Source organism: Anarhichas minor, unplaced genomic scaffold (genome assembly GCF_050575085.1).
Source record: "Anarhichas minor isolate MPS153535 unplaced genomic scaffold, ASM5057508v1 ptg000113l, whole genome shotgun sequence".
Lineage (NCBI taxonomy): Eukaryota > Metazoa > Chordata > Actinopteri > Perciformes > Anarhichadidae > Anarhichas > Anarhichas minor.
The window spans coordinates 154,752-176,558 of record NW_027466559.1 but is presented as its reverse complement, the minus strand read 5'-3'; the positions used below and the strand labels follow the sequence as shown (position 1 = coordinate 176,558).

Genomic DNA, 21,807 nt, shown 5'->3' with positions numbered 1-21,807 from the left:
GTTCGTAGAGATTATGGAGATTGAGGTGGGACTTGAGTTGTGATGCAACAGCTCTCTCAAGGACTTTGGACAGGTAGGGGAGGTTGGAGATGGGCCGGTAGTTGTTGGGGATGTCGGTGTCAAGACCAGGTTTTTTCAGCACGGGGGTAACAGCAGTGATCTTGAGTGTGGGGGGTATGAGACCAGTAAACAGTGAGGAGTTGATGATGTTGGTGATGAGAGGGGAGAGTGATGGGAGGCAGGCCTTGACTAAGGAAGAGGGGACAGGTGGAAGTCTTCATGCTGGAGAGTATGGAGGAGAGGTCCATTTCAGTGATTGAACTGAAGGAAGAGAGTGAGTGGCTTGGAAGTAGGGGAGAGTCATGTTGAGGGCTTGGGGGTGATAGAGGGGGGGAGGGGGCTGCCAGCTGGTTGTGTATTGCAATGATTTTGTCGTTGAAGAAGGATAGAAATGAGTTGCATTTGCTGGTGGTGAAGGAGGTGGAGATGGTGTCCATGGGCTTGAGGAGTTTGTTGATGGTGGAGAAAAGCGTTTTGGGGTTGTTGGAGCCAGATTGGATGATGGAGGAGTAGTGAGAGGAGCGAGCGGTGTTCAGGACATCTTTATATTGTTGTTGGTGGAGTTTGAAGGCATCAAGGTGAACAGTAAGTCCAGTTTTGTTGGCAAGACGTTCCAGTTGACGGCCCTGCACTTTGAGGAGGCGAAGTCGGTCAGTGTACCAGAGGGCGGAGTGGGTGAAGGAGATGAGTTTGGATTTTTTGGGGGCGATGACGTCAAGACAGGAGGAGAGTGCATCATTATAGTAATTGACCAGGGCAGTGGGGGAGGCAGACGAAATAGGGGCAGAGGCAGAGACAGTGGCAGCCAAGGTGGAGGAGAGCGAGGAGATGTTGATGGACTTGATGTTCCGGAATGTTATGGTGCGATTCTGCTTAACATGGGGGGTGGGGATGTCTATGTCCAAGGTGATAGCCAGGTGGTCAGAGATGGTGAGGTCGATGCTGGTTAGATTGCTGATGGTAATGCCGGATGTGCAGACCAGGTCGTGTGTGTCCTTTTTTATGGGTGGGAAAGTCGGCATGTTGGGTGATGTTGAAGTAGTTAAAGATGTCCAGGAGTTCTGTATAAGTTGTGGAGTCAGATGAGTTGACGTGTATGTTAAAATCACCAAGTAGCAGAATGGATGGAGAGATGGTGCAAAGTTCTGTGACAAATTCAGACAGATCAGAAGGGAAAGCAGGGTTAGGTTTTGGGGGGCGGTAAATGACTGCAGTAACCAGGGGTTTGGGACCAGACGGTTTAAAGACAAGGTGTTCAAATGAGGAGGGAGCCGGGATGGTTATTGCACTTGTAGTGATGTCTTTGCGAAAAATTGTGGCTATTCCACCACCACGCCCGTGGTACATATACAGTGATATTCACAAAACAAACAATAATTAATCAATGAATAAAATAAACGTGACAGAAATCAGAATAAAGCATTCTGTGGCAGCGTGTAAAACAATAAGATGCCAGACATAAGAGACATGCAAATTATTTATGGGCTCATGGAATCAAATTAATTCTCAGACGTTGTTTAACAGAAGATAATAATTTGGCAAGATACGCTGTTAGGGAACACAAGTTTTAGATAAATCAGAACACACTGTCACACAACCTGTTTCCTCCGTCTTCTCAGTAGAATGTTGTATGAATGCGGCTGTGAATGATGTGTGAACAGAGCTTCAGGATATAGAGAGGAGTGAAACTGGAGAGGTGGGTGGATGTACAGTAAGTGCTACTGAAGTGGAGATTCTGGCCTTGATACACAATGATATACATTTAGAAGACAGTACAGGTGAAGAGGGTAAAAAAATAACCACGGTTAAAATTCATCATATTACATTTCCCCAGTTGATTACAATTACAACAATTCCATTACAAGTTTTCTGAAATGTTAGATTTGAATATGCAAATGAGGTATTATCTAACGCTAACTCTTGGTGAATTTAGGAGAAATCTACGCAAATTGACAAAGTAGTAAAATAAAAAGTTAATAAAACGTTTTCTTTGCACTAGTCTGAAAGAAGACGTCTTATGGAAGCAGAACAGAACATCTCTGAAGAGACCAGAGCATTACAATGTTTTGCCTTTCGCCTTGAAATTCTAAACTGTTTAAATCTCTGACATGATCGTCAGGTGAAATAAAACCCAGGCCTGGGCGAGGTGCTGGTGTGACCTGCAAAATGTAGACCGTCAATCAAGAACTACATTTGGGTTTTTCACCACAGGGATGTGTAATGATGAACCACGTTACGACTCAATGTGTGCATGCAGGGGCCAATGACTGTTTTCTTCTTTTCAGCATTCAGGCGAGACGCAACCAAGCAACGACATTGTTTTCCATGCACTCAAGATTGCCAACCCTGGCTTTAAGCGGTATCATAGATGGAGGAAGACTGCACACAAGCAGATGACAACCATGTCCTATAATAATATTTTATTATTTACTTTCATTTAGTCCCCCTCCTGTAGGAAATTTGGGTTTAGAAGTGTTTTAAGAAATCATAATAGAAGTGTTTAATGATTCATAATTAAGAAATCATAATTAGAAGTGTTTTGGAATACATAATTAGAAGATTCATAATTGTAGAAGTGATTTGTAGTTAGAAGTGTATCTTAGTAGCACCTTTATATCTGTTTGTGAAACTTGTGAAGTTTTTGCCAAAAGTTGCAAATCCTTATCTTTATATAGAATGTTTATCATAGAAGTGTTAAGCCATAAAAGACAGTCATTGAATGTATTAAACTGTGAAGAATAGCCAAGGGAAAGTCAGACTTCAAGACAGACATTTGCAGGTTGTGCCCGCGCGAGGGTTTTCGGAAGCCTGACGCCAGGAGGAGGCAACCGAAATTAGCCAATAGGAATTAAGATGGACAAAAGGGAGGGGATTTCAAACTGTAAGAGGAAGTGCTGGAAAGGAATTCACTCTCTTTCTCCTCGGCTCTGAGCCTGGAAACATCTGTGTTTCCAGGCTGAGTCGCGAGTGAATAGCTTTTCCGCGCGGATCATATATTATATATTCTGTTAGTAGTGTACTTCATTCTGTAATTGTATAAGCTTCAGTAGGATTAAATACATTTGAATTGTAAACCAGTTTAGGGTAGATTTATTAAGAAGCAACTCTACTGTAAAACAGTGGAGCGTGCTCTCCGGCCTTCTCTCGGTGGGGAAGATTTCAGCCTCCACACTCCCATGTTTGTGACTTGTTTCTATAGTTCTATATGGCGCACACTATGAAGCATACAGCACACATTATCATATCGTCTCGTCAGGTGATCAAATAGAAACTTGATGTTGGAATATATCAACATATTACCCATTAATCATCATTGTATGAATTGAATTGAATTATGTATGTTTTTTAATTCTTTATTAGTTGTAAAAGTCATGTATAGTCATGTTAATGCTACGCACTGGAGAACCGTGACAGAGACTGGTTTGCCTTTTCCAGGGGATGTAAAATGGTCATTTTGATATAAACACTGTCTCTTATTCATATATTAATTGTAGGGGCTCTCAGGACAATCTAACCATTCACACCTGGTACAGAACAAGCAGAGCTGGGTATTGGACTGCCATAAACAAATGGCACCACTCACACTCATAGCCACTGTCTATATATCAACACCTCTGATTGTATGTCAGTTTAAAAAGTTGAATTCTGTTGTTGTGTGCAAAATGCATCAAATGGATCTGCTTTGCATACACAAATATGTCTCAAGAGATGACTAAATATACAAATCAAGAGGTGTATTGATATGAATATATGTCAATATATATATTCCCTAGATCCCATCGTACAATACTAACAGGTGCGCAGTAACGCATATGAACTAGTACCAAGTACCCTGAACGCAGGATAGAGCGGTTCGGTGAAAGTGCAGCTGAAGGTGTTGAGGTGGATCAGTGCGTTAGAGGAGACACTGTAGAAGGACAGCGTGCCAGCGGGCCAGTCCACATACACTGCTACTGTTTTGGAGCTGTGGTGCGATGACCTCTGACCTCTGACCTTCCCGTTGTGCCAAGCGATGTCGCTGTAGCACTCTAAGCACCACGACTTGTCGTTCCAACCGAGCAGAGAGTCGTCCTTTCGTCCTTTCCTGCCGATTCCTCTGTACGCCACTCCTACGTAAACTGGTCCTCGGCACTCCACCTCCCAGTAGCAGCGCCCGGTCAGACCGTTTGTACACAGGACCTGGCTCATGTGTTCAAACCTCTCTGGGTGATCAGGGTAGGACTGCGCCTTCCCGACGCATGTGACCTGTTTGGCACGTTGAGATAGGAGTAAATTATCCTGTGCTGTGTTTGGGTCCAGTGTGAGTTCACAGGCATCTGCCAGGAGGAAAAGGGACACAGCTGGTAAATGGAGTGAACTTTTATTCACAGACAAGTTATTTCAGTTGCAGAGGAGTTATTCAGGATCACATCTTCCCTTTAATACTGAACATCTGATTTCTGTGAGGGAGGCAGGTTTGGATGACTTATGAGTCCGTGCCTGTGTCCCTGCTGGAGTTGAAGAAGATGTATAGGTAAGAACGTATCTGCGACAAGAAGTTAGGGACGGATGCTGAAGGCTCTTTTTCAAGCTGTCACAACCGACGTGCTTCTTGCATGGAAATCAAAGACGGTGCAGGTCAAATAACATGCTGAACGGACCTGTACAGCGCTTTTCTAGTCTTCTGACCACTCAAAGCTCTCTAACTCTACATGTCATCATTCACCCATTCATACACTGATGGCAGGGGCTACCATGCAAGGTGCCAACTGCCCATCGGGACTATGTAATCATTCACACACATTCACACTTTAGGCACAGCTTAAGTGTCTTGCCCAAGCACACATTGACATGGACTAGTGGCCAGGGGATCAAACCGCCGATCCTCTGATTGAAGGACGACCCGCTCTAACACCGAGCCACAGTCGCCATAAGAGTCTACAGCCATGCTGGCAGCTCTGTAAAGCTCTACTTGGGCACAGAGATGCTTTCGGCTAAATGCTAACGTCTGCATGCTAACATTATCACATAGATGACATCAACATACCAGTGTGTTGCTGGACATATTTACCAGCTTTACCATCTTAATCATCATACATGAAATGTAGAGATGTTCCGATATTTCTTCCTTCACAATATCGATTCCGATACCTGGCCTTTTGTAGCGGCAGATCCCAGTGTGTTAAACACGGTAAAATTCCCCCTCTAATATCTATTCTATATTTGTTATTGAAAACATCTTCAAACAAATGTAATTATTCAAATTTCTACTCCAAAACTACATTTTATATGATTACATTTGAGCGTATCATGATAACGTTATTATCAACCTTCACTCAATACAATTGTTTTACTGAATAGAGCTTGAAAGCATCATATTGTAACTCCCTATGTTAAGAAGAAGAAGAAACATTCCTTTATTAGTCCCACAGTGGATTGCACGAGAGTGTTTAACCACTGGTGTGTAGCACTATTTTCCACATGTGCAGTATGGATCGGGCAGGTTGCACGGATCGGGTAGCGAGTGTCACATGTTGTTGTTCCTGTGGAACGTAACATAATGTGATATTGGGTTAGCTCACGGACTCTGACACCAGGCTGAAACCTCTGGTTCCCGAGAGTGAAGCCAATGCGGAAGTGTCATAAACTTGCATTCTCTCCACTGTTGCAAAAAGAAGTCAGATTGTATAGAAGTCTATGAGAAAATTATTCTACTTCTCTCTTGATTTATTATGTAAACATAGTAAACATGAGTTTATGGCCTCAAACCTTCTTCTATGCAGCATGATGTCCATTCAGTAAATTATGGTCCATTTACAGTCAAATAGACCATAAAGCAGGGTATGCTTTAGGGCGGGGCTATCTTGTGATTGACAGGTCACTCCCACAGCCGAATACAGTGTCTTTATTTTCACTCCTCCGCAGTTTAGATATGGTCACTTCCATTCACCGGTTGCAAAAGCCAAGAAGGCGAGGGCCAAAACGTCGAACTTGAGGCCTCAAAACGGCAGGCCACAAACCAACTGTTGATGTCACGATGACTATGGCCGATACCCAATCCAGTATTTCTGAGACTTTTCCAATACGAGTGAAGAAGTTAACTAAAATTTGAACCAATACGTTAGAAATATGGTTCACATTATACCTGCTGAACACAGCATGTTTGTGTGCTGACACTAGCACTGAAGTTGCAAGATCCGAGATTGGGAGCATTTTGATTGCCTCCCAACATGTCTGCGAGCGCTCATAGCTAACGGTGCTAACTACGGTGAAAGTGCTGACAGAGCTAACAGTGTTTACCTGAGGGGGACACGGAGGGTCAATGGTGGAAAGATTCTTTACTAGTTTTGAAGTTAGTCATTCAAAACAGCAACAAACATTATGGATGTCCGCTGTTATGGACGTTTCATATAAAAAATACTGCACTTCTTGTTTATTGCCTTGGAAAAACAGGTAAAAAAAACTGGTGCATGGTGTACAAGCCAAAAGTGTTCTATGATCAACATGAAACATATAATTATGTGAAAAAAAGACCCACAAGGTCTCCCAAGGAAAAAAGGGTTAGTGTGATGTTTATATTTGGAAATATGATCAGAAGCAGCAGAATTAGATTTTTGCTCAGAGTATAAGTGAGAGTGGTAGAATAGGTAAGGGTGAAAAAGTACTTACATTTCCTAGGCCCGAGCAAGATCCTGAACTCTCCACAAAGATCAACCCTGAAGGAGAAGAAGAGGGGATATCATGATCAGTTGCCTGTGTTTGACAGAACCCATTGGTTGCACGACAGTGAACCCACATGTGGTTATGTTTGACTGTCTGCATACACAGACACCTTTACACATGTTTGTGGATGTGTACAGTCCATGCTGTGTGTAGATGGTCGGCATCGATAGAGGTGACAGGTCATTTAGGGCTAGAGGCCTATCTTCTACCTATCTTCTACTAAGTTTGCTGTTTATAGATCCAGTTTGAGATTTAACAACTCAGTGTCCACTAGTCGTGGATATTCTTATAAAACAAACCGCTGAATAAAAGAACTTGAAATGGTTCTTTGGGGGGAAAACACTACTGCTAGCTTATCAGAGAAGACGCTTTTTTGCTTCCCATGCGCGTTATTATTCGGAGGGGATGGTACTTTGTCAAGAACAGGCTTTCAGGATCTCAAGCGTCTTTCTGAGAGGATTACCAAACATTAAAGCAGCAGGACAACACAATACATTTGACTGTCGCACATAGCTGTCACAGGTAGATTTGCCATGAATTTGAGTAAATTACTTATTCTTTTTCAAAATAGAAAAAACCTGGCTGACTGAGGAACTGCGTCAAACCGCTCAGAATGTTCCTTAATGTTCCTTAACGTAACTGTATAAAAGACTTCCAGTGGAATAAAATGACGTAGAGCTGAGTCCTCTTGAAGTAGCAAGGATCAGTACTTCTGCTGACTTCTGCTCGTTAGGATCAGGACACTTTCCTTGGACAAAGTGTAAAGTCCTCACTGTGTATTTCCAACAGGTTACTGTGCTCTCTAAAAACTCTTTCCTTTCTCATGTTAACTTTTGAAGCTTTTGTGAAACTGTCTACCTTGAATTGAAGATTGACTAATCTAAGAGCAAAATTACAGTTGGGCAAACACTACAGACCAGTCTTAATATCTCAGTGAATGCATGCCAGCTTGTCTGGCTTTACCTCAGTAAGCCTATAGAGCCACTTCGAACTCACATCCTGTGTTCAAAGACCAAATGATTTGCATTGTAACCAGGCATCAACCTCCGGTTCTGAAAAATGAAGCCAATACTATTGTAAGTGTCATAAACCTGCATTCTCTGTAGTGTCCACCAGGGGGCGACTCCTCTGGTTGTATAGAAGTCTATGAGAAAATGACTCTACTTCTCTCTTGATTTATTACCTCAGTAAAACATTGTAAACATGAGTTTATGGTCTCAGTCTCTAGATTCAAGTCTTCTTCAATACAGCATGATGTTCATTTAGTAAATGATGGTCCATTTAGAGTCACACAGACCATAAAGCAGGGGATGTATCAATGAATGTCAACACTAAACAAACACGATTACAGCTTCTACTAAAAAGGAGAAACTGTTGATCAAGAACCACCAAAATGACCACTGAGCAGCTCATTATGTTACCAGACAGAGGCCATCGGTTGGTGAACTGTTGAGTACCTGAGAGTTTCTAGTCTCCACTGTGGATTCTTAAGTCCAGCAGAGAGCAGCTCCACCCCTGAGTCTCCTGGATGGTTGTAGCTCAGGTCCAGCTCTCTCAGATAGGACGGGTTGAAGCTCAGAGCTGAGGCCAAAAAAGCACAGCCTTCCTCTGTGACCAGGCAGCCTGACAACCTGCAGAGAGAACACGCTTAATCCTCCAAGGACCACTTTCATGCTGGTGTGCTGGCATTAAGGTTTCATTATCTCTATGTCAAAGCGCAGGTTCAGAATTACTGACCTTAGTGTTTCCAGTCTACAATGTTGACTTTTTAGTCCAAAAGAGAGCTGATCCACTGCTGAGTTCTGCAGGTCGTTGTTACTCAGGTCCAGTTTTCTCAGACTGGAGTACTGAGAGCTGAGAACTGACGCCAGACATTCACAGCTTCTCTTCGACAGGTTACACCAACTGAGACTGAAGAGGATTTAGTGATGACAATTCATTTGTTTGAGAACAACAGTTGTGGTGGGTTGAAGCACCATGACAGGTATTATAGAAAGAAACAAAAGAAACAGACAACCGTATCATTTAAGTTGCTAAATTCCAAATTCAGAGCAAATGATTGAGGGATTGCCTCCACACGTCTCACAACATGACAACGGCTGAGCCGGGGGCTAGAAGCTAACAGTGCTAACAGCACCGACACTGCTAAACAGTGCTGACTGAGCTAACAGTGTTAAACTGAGGGGGAAGCGGCAAACACACTGGGACTCGGTGTGCGGCCGGACCAGCTACTTAAAAAAAGCACAGAGAAGCACGCAGAGGGAGATTGGCTTCATTTTCCACTACTCCACTATATCTTTACATAGCAAATAGTTGTTTGCTATGTAGAGTTAATGCTCTGAATTTTTAGCACCTTCAGATGACGTGACAGAACAGTGGGCAGACCTGAGATTTTGCAGTCCACAGTGGGGGCTCTCCAGTCCAACAGAGAGCATGTATAGTCCTCTATCCTGCAGGTTGTTGTTGCTCAGGTCCAGCTTTCTCAGACTGCTGTATTGTCCCACATTGTGACAGCAGAACTCTGTTGGCTCAGAATCTTTTGGTCTAAGAAAGAATGGCAATAAAAAAAGTCCATAGGCCAACTTCATAGTAAGATATTTAACGTACTGTACAGCAATAAATATGTAACATGTAATATGTCAATTGTCATGAATTGTTGTTCAATAGTTTTGCTGTTATGAAATTAGAATGTGAAGATTACGGTACACTCTCCCTACAAAAGTAAGTAAATCCTGTGGAATTAAATGAATTCAAAACAATACAGAAACATAATTAAAGTCACAGTTCTGTATTGTCAGTTTTCCCTGAACTGCTAATTCAATTATAATCAATTTACGTTGGAATATTTTTGTCAAGTACTGATGAATACACTCATTTTTAAAGCCCCTCAAGAAAAATGTAAATAAGTCAATAAAAAATGAATAAGTATACTTGTGTGGCTCCGGTATCTTCATCAAATTCAACATCTTGAGTTTGGGTTTTCTTGGGGGATTGTGGCTCAGGTCCAGCTCTGTCAGATGGGAGCAGTTGGAGCGCAGTGATGCGGCCAAACAAGCGCAGCCTTTCTTTGTGACCTCACAGCTGGACAACCTGCATGTGGCAGTCTTTCATTAGTTTGACTCTGAAACTTAAGTTGCTAACTCTTGTTTTTCAATTCTTTATCGCGACTGGCTGGTTTTGCATTGATATCCATTGTTTATATATAATATGTTAAAATTTTACAATTTTACATCACAGAGGGTACATTAAGTTTTTAAATATGGATTATTACAAAATAGAAACACAGGGCATACTGTGAAGATTAGCAGGAGTACAGGTGGCGTCCTAAGGAGCTCCATGAAATATCTCATGACATTTTTCCACAGACTAAACTGCAAACATCAACGTTACACTTTCTGTTGTGTAAACTGGATTATTACAGGGAGCGATCTGTTTTGGCACTCATGCTATTGGACAAAACAGACTCCTGTTTTAATCCCAGTGTTTGCAGTAGTAACTTAATTGTCCACATGGAAATAATGTACATAACTGAATGCAACATTTCTGACTTTGGCGTCTTATGGCTGCATCAAGAATTCTTTTAATTCAGACCTCAAAAACAGATGCATTAGCGAGATCAACTAATGAAACACAGTCATGTAAAGCAGTGAGAGTGGAGTGACGTAGGTACTGACCTTAGATTTTCCAGTCTACAGTTAGGATTTTTCAATCCAGTAGAGAGCAGCCTCACTCCTGAATCCTGCAGGTCGTTGTAACTCAGGTCCAGCTCTCTCAGGCTTGAGGACTGCGAGCCGAGAACTGAAGCCAGGGCTTCACACGATAGGTGTGAGAGCTCACATTGGCTCAGTCTGAATTAGAATGGGAGTGGGATATTAAAGTTATTTATGTTTCATATATTATATGGTAGAATATATTGTTACATCTAGCAGATCACTAAATTAAGATGTGCGCAAAATGCAAAATGTAAAGTTACCTATCTCACTAAAAATGGATTATTATGGACTTGTACTTGTGTAGCGCCTTTATAGTCTTCCAAACACTCAAAGAGCTTTGACACTACATGTCATCATTCACCCATTCACACCCATTCATACACTGGTGCTAGGGGCTACCATGCAAGGTGCCACCTGCCCATCAGGACTATCTAACCATTCACACCCATTCATACACTGTGTGTAGGCACAGCTATGGGAGCAATTTGGGGTTTCTTGCCCAAGGAGCCATGGACTAGCGGAGCCGGGGATCAAACTGACGATCCTCTGATTGAAGGACAACCTGCTCTAAAGCTGAGCCACAGTCATTATGTGACTAATGAATGTACAGCATTGATATTTAGGGTCTAGACAGCAGGGGAAGCTGGATACAGGGGAATCTCTGACTATAATAAACAGTCTCAGTGTCTGTTTAGTCAGAGATTCCCTGTTTGGGGTAGACTCTGTTTGGCTAGTTCCAGTCAGAGTGAGATTGCTGCTTTGGGTTTGTTTGCTATTTAGTCGGGTGTAGTGCAGTGCACAAATTATGCGGACAAAATAAAAGAAGTCCAACTCAGACCTCCCCCACTCTTGTTAACCTGTCCTGTACTGTGCCAATCTCAACAAATGCCGGTTCACCACCTGCAATTGGGTCGCATTATCTTCTCATTGCTTGGTCAGTGCCCCTACGTTTCAAACTATGACACTCTACGTACCCCTCTAGCGTCAGTTTTGGACGTGGCAGGGAGGGTGTGTTAATATTTGTACGATACTTGTATAGTGTCTTTAAACTTCCGTCTTCACAGAAAGTTAGGTTCAGGCAACAAACACACTTCGTCAGGGTTAGGAAAATAACTTGTTTGACGTTAGCTTGACTTACTAACGCCACTGACTATTAATGTGACTAACAACTCACGTGACTAACTACTGATGTGACAAAATGTCATATTTGCTTTTAGTTTCCCATGGGACGCAAAGAGCAGTCTCTTAAGCGAAAGTCTTGTGTTTGTTTGACCGATCAACCAACCCCTCCCACCTGCCCTGTGTGAACTTTGTTGCACTATGTCAGTTGCTCGGACAGGGTACTGTTTACATTGGAGCCCGGTGCAACACAGACACACCCTATTGAGTGTCTCAGTGTGTCTGCGTCAGACGCCATTGAGCAATGACCAAACTGTGGTATTTGATACTTTGGGAGTGAGAAGGGGTTGGGCAACTTGTTGTTTAGATACAAACCAGAGTACCACCCAGCCGGACCTGCCGGACCAAACACCACCAAACTGCCGAGATCGAAGCTAAACTAATCCAGCTAGAGCCTAAGGCTACTCCACCACCCAGTCTACTGCTGGCTGTCTGATGTTCAGTCACAAGAAAATAAGATGGATGAAATAAGACTTCAGGTGAACCTAGCAACAGAGATGACTGTTGTGCCCACATCTTTACAGAGAACTGGCTCCATCGTAGTATCCCGGATCAAGCTACACTTAACGGACGGACTGCAGGACAGAGTGCAGGACTCCGGTCGGATGAGAGGAGGTGTTTACATCAATGATGCTTAGTGCTCAAACACAATCAAAGGTGATGGAAAAGGTGTTCCTGGTGTCGAATTTTTCATGCTAAGATGTCGGCTATATTATCTGCCCAGAGAATTGTTTTTGTTGCTGCTGTTTACATTCCTCCTGATTTAAATTTACAAAATGCTATACAGGAATGCACTGTTTTGGTTTTGTTTGTTTGTCATGTTTTTATTGTGTTGCAAATAAGCTACAACTGCATGCAACCCTGTGTTGCATAATGACAAATAATGATCCTTGAAAGCCCCCGTAGGTTGGCTATATGTATCAAGTACCATGTGAGTTGTTTATAAAATGTATTCCTTTTCCAGATACCTGAAAATAATGATACTGCATAAAGTGATACAAATATTTGTTAAGTGAAGTGTTTAAATAAGTTAAAACAAGTACTTACCGTGCAGTTGTTGAGGCTTTGACCAATGGCAGCATTCTCATAAGAACGTCCTCTGATTTGGAGTATTCGTTTAGGTCAAACACATCCAGATCTTTTTCAGAGGACAGTATCACGTAGACCAGGGCTGACCACTGAGGAGGAAAGAGATTGGCTGTGGAGAGGCTTCCTTGTCTCATGTAATACTGGACCTCATCCACTAGGGAACAGTCCTTCAGTTCACTCAGACAGTGGAAGAGATTAATGCATCTCTCTGGTGAAGGATTCTCCCTGATCTTCTTTTTGATGTATTTCACTAGCTGCTGGTTGGTCTCTGTGCTTATTCCTGTTTGTTTCAGCAGGCCTTGCAAGAGATCCTGATTTGACTTCAACGAAAGGCCCAAGAGGAAGCGGAGAAACAAGTCGAGGTGTCCATTTGGACTCTTCAAGGCCTTGTCCACAGCTTTCATATAGACCTCAGTTGTGGATGCTTTTCTGAAAAGCTTCTGCAGATGTTGGAGAAGTGTTTGCGGTTCAGCCATCATATCCTTTCTGTGATTAACAATTGACAGGACCACAAAAACAGCTGCCAAAAACTCATGAATACTCAGATGCACGAAGCAAAACATCTTGTCTTCGTTCAGCCCATCTTCTTCCTTGAAGATTTGTGTGAACACCCCTGAGTACACTGATGCTTCACCAAGATGAATGCCACTGTTGGTCAAGTCTGTCTCATAGAAGATCAGATTGCCTCTCTCCAACTGGTGAAAAGCCAGCTTCGCAAGTGACATAATGATCTTGATGTTCTCCTTTGTGTCATACTTAAGTGCTGTCTGCTTAATCTGAAACACAAGGAATTTTGTATACATCTCAGTCAGAGTTTGAGGGATTTCTTTTCGGTCATCTTCGCCTACCATTTGCTTCAGAACTGTGGCAGTGATCCAGCAGAAAACTGGAATGTGACACATGATGTGTAGACTTCTTGATGTCTTGATATGGGACATGACTCTGTTGAACATCGGCCTGTCTCTAAATCTCTTCCTGAAGTACTCCTCCTTCTGTGGATCAGTGAACCCTCTCACCTCTGTCACGATGTCAACAACGTATAGAGGGATCTGATTGGCCGCTGCCGGTCGTGTGGTTATCCAAAGGCGAGCAGAGGGGAGCAGTTTACCCTGGATGAGGTATGCCAGCAGATCACTCACCAACAGTGGCTCGTCAATAGAGCATTCTTCCTTGTCACTGAAATCAAGCTGAAGGCGGCTTTCGTCCAACCCATCAAGCACAAACAGAAGTTTAAATTTACTCTTGTCGAAGTTGGTGTTTCCTGAAGCCTGTAGTTCAGTGAAGATGTAATGAAGCGCCTCCTCTTTTATATCTTGGCTTTCCCTGATACATTTGTGAATGAGCTCTGCCAAACGAAACCTTCTGCCCTTCAGTAAATTCAGCTGGCGGAAGGTGAAGGGGAATGTGAGATGCACGTCTTGATTGGCTCTTCCTTCAGCCCAGTCCAGGATGAACTTGTAAATAAGGAATGTTTTGCCGATTCCTGCAATCCCATTTGTCAAGACTGTTCTTACTGGTGTGTTTTCTCCAGAAGGGTGTTTGAAAATGTTGTTGTGCTGAATTGATCTGTCAGTTCCTTGTGGTTTTCTTGATGTCATCTCAATGTGTCTGACCTCATGCTGCGTGTTGTCATCAACATCATTCCCATCTATGATGTAGAGCTCCGTGTAGATATCATTAAGATGTTTTTTATCCTTCTGCTTTGACGACCCTTCTGGTATACACATAAACTTGTTCTGGAGGTTTGACTGGAGCATGCATTGGTATGACAAGATGAATCGTGGAGGATTTGGTCTTGGCACCAGCAAATCTGTTAGGAATGAACTCATTACTTTTACATTACTTGATTCATATCACTCTGGATAAAACATTGCCAACATTTTATCAGTATGTTAATTGCCCCACTAGAGACAGTAAAACATTGGACCTCCTGTATGCAAATACTAAGGATACAGTGCCACTGCTCTTTCCTCCCTTGGCAGATCTGACCTGCTCCTGCTGACACCAAAGTATGTCCCTATTGTCCAACGGCAGCCTGTATCCAGAAGGACTGTGAGGACTTGGACTCAGGAGACTAATGAGGCGCTGGATCACCAGTGATTTGAAAGTGCTTCTTGATAAGAAGAAGAAGAAAGCTTTCAGGTCTGGAGATGTGGATGAACTGAGGAATATACAGCATGACTTGTGGGAGAAGCTGAAGGAGTGCAAGGACTACTCAGGAGAAACCTGGAGGCCAAACTCCAGCAGAACAACACAAGGGATGTGTGCAATGGAATGAAGGAAATCAGTGGGTTAAAAGTTAGGGACAAACATTCAGTAGGCAGTCGGAGAGAGCAAATAAGCTCAACTTTTTCTTCTACAGGTTTAGTTCACAGCCCTCAGCTGTCCAGAGAGCTGCAGCTCGTCTGGTGTTCAATCGCCCCAAGTTCTCCCACACAACTTCCCTTCTCCGTTCTCTACACTGGCTCCCTGTAAGAGCTCGCATCCATTGGTTGCCTCGTCGCTCAGAGGTCCCTGCAACCGATTGACCCGGTCACGGCTGTTTTCTGTCCTGGCCCCACAGTGGTGGAATGAACTCCCCACTGACGTCAGGACAGCAGAGTCGCTGCCCATCCTTCATCAGGCTGAAAACTCACCTCTTCAAGAAGTACTACCCTGAGCCTTCCACTCACCACTTATTGTATTCATATTAGTTTGTTGCACTTATTGTATTCGTATTAGTTCGTACTGAAGAAACTATTATCCATATTGGATAACCCGGATCACCCTCTCCACCACCTACTGCAGGGACAGCGTGGCACTTTCTCCAACAGACTGATTCAGCTCCGCTGTCACAAGGACAGATACAGGAGAACATTCCTGCCCTCTGCTATAACACGGTATAATAAATCACCTCTGGCCAGATCATCCTCCTTCAAATGACTACAACAACGCTACACGGTTGTTGCTTGTTGTTGGTGATCCTTGCACTACTGTTCAGTTTGTTTAGTTTACCTAGTTGTTAATTTAATACCATTCTAATTCATTGTATACTGTGCATTTTTTTTTTATTCTATTTTATCTTATTTTTTATTATTCTATTTCTTCAAATTCAATATCTGCTATTTCTTCAAATTCAATATCTGCTCTGTTATTTTATTGTACTGTATATATTGTGCATTTTCATACGTAATATTTTATATTTTATTTTACTCTCTAAATTGCTGCTGCTACAAACTAATTTCCCCCTGGGGATGAATAAAGTTTATATCTATCTATATCTATCTATCTAGTTTGTTTCTGCGCTGTACTTTTGCTCTGGTTTATGCTCTTAAATGCTTGTTTAAAAAAGGAGATCCACTTATGACTTCTGGTGACTAGTAGTTCCCTTGAATACCTATGTTGAACACACTTATTGTAAGTCGCTTTGGATAAAAGGGTCTGCTAAATGACTGTAATGTAATGTAATGTCTCCTTCACCTCTCACCCAGACTTCCACACACCCCGTCTGCCCCTAATGCTTTCACCCTTCTCACCTGAAACCCCCCTGGTGAGCTTCTTAGACCCAAATCCCTCACCTTTCAAGTGCCTTTCCTCCACTAACAAGACGAGCACCCTCCTCCGCCTGACTGTCACTACTGGTCGGGTTAGGAGACAGCTGGAGAGACTCCACCAAGGCAAGGCTGCAGGCCTGGACAGTATCAGCCCGAGGGTTCTGAGGACCTGTGTCAGCCAGTTGTCTGCTATCCTGCAACACCTCATCAACCTGAGCCTAAAGCTGGAGAAACTACAAATGCTGTGGAAGACGTCCTGCCTGCACCAGTTGCCAAGAAGACTACTCCATCTGGCCTCAACAACTATCGACCAGTTGCCCTCACATCTCACGTGATGAAGGTGCCGGAGAGAATGGTCTTGGCCCACCTTAGACCGCAGGTGAAATCATCGCTGGACCCTTTCCCTACCAGCCCTATCTGGGAGTGGAATTTCTTTAGTGCGTTCAACACCATCCAGCCACTAGAGGGAGAAGCTGCACACAATGAGGGTGGACACGTCCACTATCTCCTGGATTACAGACTTCATGACAGACAGACCGCATTTTGACAAACTGAGCAGTGTTCTCTCCGAAATGATTATCACATTGTACACAACAGATGGTTAGTACTGACCATGTGACTTGCAGGAGTTTTTTGAGAAACTCTGCAGTGGTTGGGTGTATAAGTACAGAGCACTGGGGGATTCATTTGTGGTGTGGGCTGGAAGAAACAATCTGCTTCTGAACATGACCAAGACCAGGGAGATAAACTTCAGATGGAAGAGGATGCTTCACAACCCCTGTGTATTCTGGGAGAGGATGTTGACGAGGTGGAAAATATTAAGATATAATTAATTATATATTCACTACAACACAAATCACTAGCACTATGCTGGAAAAGGGGCAGAGACTCGCGTGTCTACCCTGGTGTCATGTTTCTAACACTGCCGATGGGAGTTGGCGCCGATAAATACCAATGACTACCACAGACTCATCTGTCCCGGGAATCGATGCTAATGTAACCTTTCCCACTGAAGGCAAAAGCCAGATGTAAGTGGGTGAAAAGGTCTCATGTTTATGGGTCCCAACCAGGGATTTGCAAAAATGCCTCTCTGGTCACAATGCTGCCTCTGCCATTAAAATAAACTTTTTTTTCTGAAGAGGTATGTAATCAGTAGTGCCCAAACTGTAAACAGCAATAGCTTCACCTTCAGCCTGAGCACCAGGTGTGAGAGGGTGAGGAGCTCCCTGTGCTTGTTGAATTGAAGAAGGTCCTGTGTTCTCTGAAGTCTCTCCAACATCATCGGCATCGTCTGAGGGAGCCGAGCAGAGATGTAAAGAAAAAGATAGAGAGGATGATTAGAGAGGCTCCTATGATGGAAATTATTCAGACGTTGGCATAGTGCCAGCTAATGGCCTATTATGTAAATCAAAGTTATGAAATTTTCAATATTAATTTCATTAGCAGAAGGCTAACATGAACTCAGACTTACCATTGGGTTCAGAACCACTTTTGGAAAAACGCTCCAATAAATCATTTCTGCTGATCTTCCTCAGAACTTCCACTGTGATCTGCAGAGCTCCAAGAAGGCTGTAGGTCTGCACCATCTGATCCACCGTGTCATGCCTGTTGACCTCTTCCAGTCGGCTCTTCGAGATAGCTGGGAAGCCTTCTATGATTTCTGCCTGCTTCAGGAACCACTGGAAGTGCATGAACTCGTCATTCCCCAAGTCCTGCAAGACTCCAAGGAGGAGCTCCTTCTGTGACATCAGTGCTCTCTACTCACATGGGAGGACAGTTTAATAGTCAGTCACATAAGTTCAGTTATTTGATTATCCAGAGCTTCATGCAGCAGATTTCTTGAGCTAACTCACTGTAAAATGTAATAGTTGTCCAGACTTACATTTAATTAGTTAACTTTACTTTGTCATCCAAAATATGACTTCTTACTAGATTTTACTAAGTCAGCGTTAATTGCGGGTGGAAAAAAACTATTTACTTTATTGTTTGGAGTTAAGCTAACTTCAAACACTCAAGTAACAAAAAACGGCTGAGGTCTGAGCATGCGCAGAAGCCCACATTCAGTCCATGTGTGCGCTCAAGATGGTGGATCGGCGGACTCGGTAGCTGAGGCAAGAAAGACAAACCACTTGGCTTTTGTGAAGATTCATTTTGTCTTTTTAAGAATATTAAGGTAAGTCATCAAGCAAACAGTAACTGTGTGTAAAATGTTTATGTTTCTGACTGCTACCAATGTTAGCTAGCGTGAGCTAACGCTTGCTAATCGTTAACTAGCCGACGCTAGCTGATTTATCTAACACTCACTGCACATTTCGTCTATTAGCTAGACTTATTCAGGCATGTCTTGGCGGTAGCCTAAATACTAGCTTTTCCCACCACTGCCCCAGGTTCGCCTGAAAACATATTTTAATTGTTAACTAGCCAACGCTAGCTGACTTAGCTAACAGTCACTGCACATTAGCTTAGCTAGACTTATTCAGGCATGTCTTGGCGGTAGCCTAAATACTAGCTGTTCCCACCACTGCTCCAGGTTCGCCTGAAAACATATTTTCATTTTTCCATAACGAAAGTGGAAAGTCCGATGTACATTTTAATTGTTCGGTTTTCTTCGAGTTGACACAGCCAACGTATTTTGGTCGCAGGTCGCACGACATTACAACTTGGAAATTCCGAGTTACAAGTGAATGCAGCATGAACCGTGCTTTGAGAGCGACGTTAAACACGGTGGTGTTGAAACGTGCAGTTTGCAGCCGCGTTAGGTGGACAACTAGAAGACTATTTAACAGTACTGTTTGTTTCGTTAGCGGTGGAGTTATATTATTTTACGTTACGTGATGGGTGTATGACGTCAGCGGACATGTTTTTATATATCATGCAAAGCGTGGTTGAAGGAAACGATAATATCACGAGAGTGAACGCAACAGTTAGGGTAGGCTATGCTACGTCTGTGTATTTAATGACTCTAGTGTCTTTGTAACAGTCTTTCCAACACACCCATAGTTTTTCACATGGACGCAAGTAGCCACTGGCTTCATTCAACGTTAATTCAATTCCAGTGAAAGTGCTTAAAAGCTGCAGCTGCGCGCGCACACCGCTCTTTAGCCTCACTGAATGCGCAAATTAATGACCTTTCCTTCCCCCTCTCGAGCTGTCAGCTACATTAAGCTGTCTGTGGCTGATAATGAAGGAGAAATCATCTCAATCTCCATTTTATGGTAACTTAAAACAAAAAAATCCCACAATTATATCGAGGAGGCTTGTATACGTTATGACCCAGTCATTTATTTTGTCTGTCAGGGATATTGGTGGTCTTAGCTAGCTTCTTTGACCTGTGTCAAAAAGATTAGTTTAACAAAATCAAATGTTTATTCCTGTGATGCCGGTAAAGCATGCATTTATCAAGGGATTTGTCTCTAAATAACAACATATGAGTACAACTTCCTTTTAACTTAAATATTCTTTGTCCTTTTCAGAAGAAGTGCTCACGGTAACTGCCTGAGGGCTCTTAAAGAGCTGCTTCGTCAACACTGGATGCCGGTTCACTAAAGGTGAGATGCCAGTAGCCTATAATTTGGAGGATATTTAGGCTTAAGGAGTTATAATCAGCGGTAGAGCAGTTTTTGACAAAGCGTTAATGCTACAATTTTATTAGAATTAATAGACTAGCTCGCTGTAGCAAAAGTTAAATCAAAATCAATTTTCAATCAATACTTTGTCCTGTCACTCAGCCTGGTGACTAAATAGCAGTATGCTATTGATTAAATTTGGCAATTGCAGTGATGTCAACAGTTGTGACGGTGTTTTTGTTTGCAGAATGGTTTTCAAAAATGTCCACATTGGTCCAAGCCGATTTAGTCACTGTATGTTTTTTTTTCTGTGTGTTCTAGGTGTTTGCAGAGTTTAACTGGAGCCACCACAAACCTGCAGAATGACTTTTTTGATGCTGTGGACCACTACACAACACCGCACTTTGTCACAATCTTCAAGTCCAAGAACGGAAGTGTTGGAGAGACATCTGCTGAGTTTGTGCAGCAAATTGATTCACGGGTGAGTCCGTACTGTCAAACAAACATTCTGGTGACACTTGTTTCATTGTCACATTGACAAACATATTTGTACGGTCAGATTTGAATGTTACATAATCTTGAACTTTTTTTGTTAATTATCCACTTCTAGAAACCAGATGTGACAGCAATGTGCACCCTCGTACTCAGAGGCCTCCCTGTTCTACTTGGTGATGACCAGTCACTTCTACCACACCTGCTTTGTAAGTTCTCATAGTTACATCTTATCCTAGACATTTGTGTGAAATAGTCATAATTAGCATATGAATTCTTGAGTTATGGCCAGAAACGTGTTTTGTGAGGTCACGGTGACCTGTGATCTTTGACCACCAAATTTCGACCTTGAGTCCAAGTGGACCTTTGTTCCAAATTTGAAGAAATTCCCTCAATGCCTCAAGACGTATCACAGCAAGGCTGAGTCCCAACCACAGCGGCCGTAAGTTGATTTGGATGGAGGCCTTCGCTGCATGTCATCGCCTCTCTCATCCCTGCCTTTTCTGTCTCTCTACTGTTACTGTCGAATAATGCAGAAATGCCCCCCAAAAAATTGTTACAATTTTTTTTACTGCATATGGATAAAGGTGTATTTTCCTGGCTTCACATGAGCTAGGCTGGTAACCTCACCCATAAGGTGAAGCAGCCATATATTGAACTAACTCCGTTCGCAGTCCATGTCACCGGGTTGCTCAGCTCAACGGTGCTAAACCTGCTTGCCATCTCCGGTTGTGTATAATGCACAAGAGGTAGATCGTATCTCTCCCTCGAATACATTAGCTAGTACAATCTAATGAGGATGGCAAAGAATATTTAGTGTGAGGAAGACTTCAATACTTAATTTCTTTCATCTTCTTTACTGGGCATCTGTAAACTGGTCAAATCTGTTTTAGGCCCACTAATGTGGATACAACTACTAAATGCAGGTGTGTGAAAGGAAAACGTTATGGGCAAGGCTGGAAGGCAGCATAGACGGGACATATGACACAGTGACAATTTATATGTCCTTGTTGTAATGTTGTTTCCGTTTGGTCTTACACAGGATTCTGACAGGGATGATGCCTGGGCACAAGTATCTGTTGGGGTGCTGACGAACATCAGTGAAGATGTCCCTCTCTCCAAATCAACTCCACCTTGACCCAGTGTCTACTTCCATCATTGTTGAGGAAGGTATTGTAATGGATGATCTCCTGAACCTACCTCAAGCACTTTGCCTCTTGTTTGGGTTGTCATTTTCTTTACACTTGGACTGAATACCCTAAAGCCATGAAAACCACTTTCAACTTCATTCAAACAGTGATGCTTGGCACAAGACAAACTCCCACCAAAACTGCAAACTCTTAAAAATAGTTAGAACGTAAATTACTGTATAAAGGTGTTGACGTTTGGCATTGGATTCAGTTGCTTTTTGTTACGTTAACTACATTAAGGCACTCGTTTCAAATAGTTAGCCCATGGATTCATCAGCAAGTC

The 21,807-nt window shown here is 42.8% G+C and overlaps 1 protein-coding gene and 1 long non-coding RNA gene across 2 annotated transcripts; one reads left to right on the top strand and one right to left on the bottom strand.

Annotated features, from left to right (window-relative positions):
* Positions 1-1,519: 1,519 nt before the first annotated feature.
* On the bottom strand, positions 1,520-20,512 carry LOC142940043 (NACHT, LRR and PYD domains-containing protein 3-like). Its single transcript, XM_076082910.1, has 11 exons — positions 20,198-20,512; positions 17,748-18,033; positions 17,463-17,567; positions 12,702-14,553; positions 10,437-10,610; positions 9,694-9,852; positions 9,148-9,306; positions 8,500-8,673; positions 8,220-8,393; positions 6,709-6,755; positions 1,520-4,376 (listed from the first exon to the last, which is right to left on the bottom strand). Exons 2-11 carry the CDS (start codon positions 18,022-18,024, stop codon positions 3,850-3,852), a joined length of 3,648 nt encoding a protein of 1,215 aa, XP_075939025.1. The 5' UTR covers positions 18,025-18,033; positions 20,198-20,512; the 3' UTR covers positions 1,520-3,849.
* LOC142940044 (uncharacterized) lies at positions 19,752-20,518 on the top strand. Its single transcript, XR_012950367.1, has 3 exons — positions 19,752-19,824; positions 20,164-20,323; positions 20,453-20,518. It is a non-coding gene; the product is annotated as an uncharacterized LOC142940044 (long non-coding RNA).
* Positions 20,519-21,807: the final 1,289 nt, after the last annotated feature.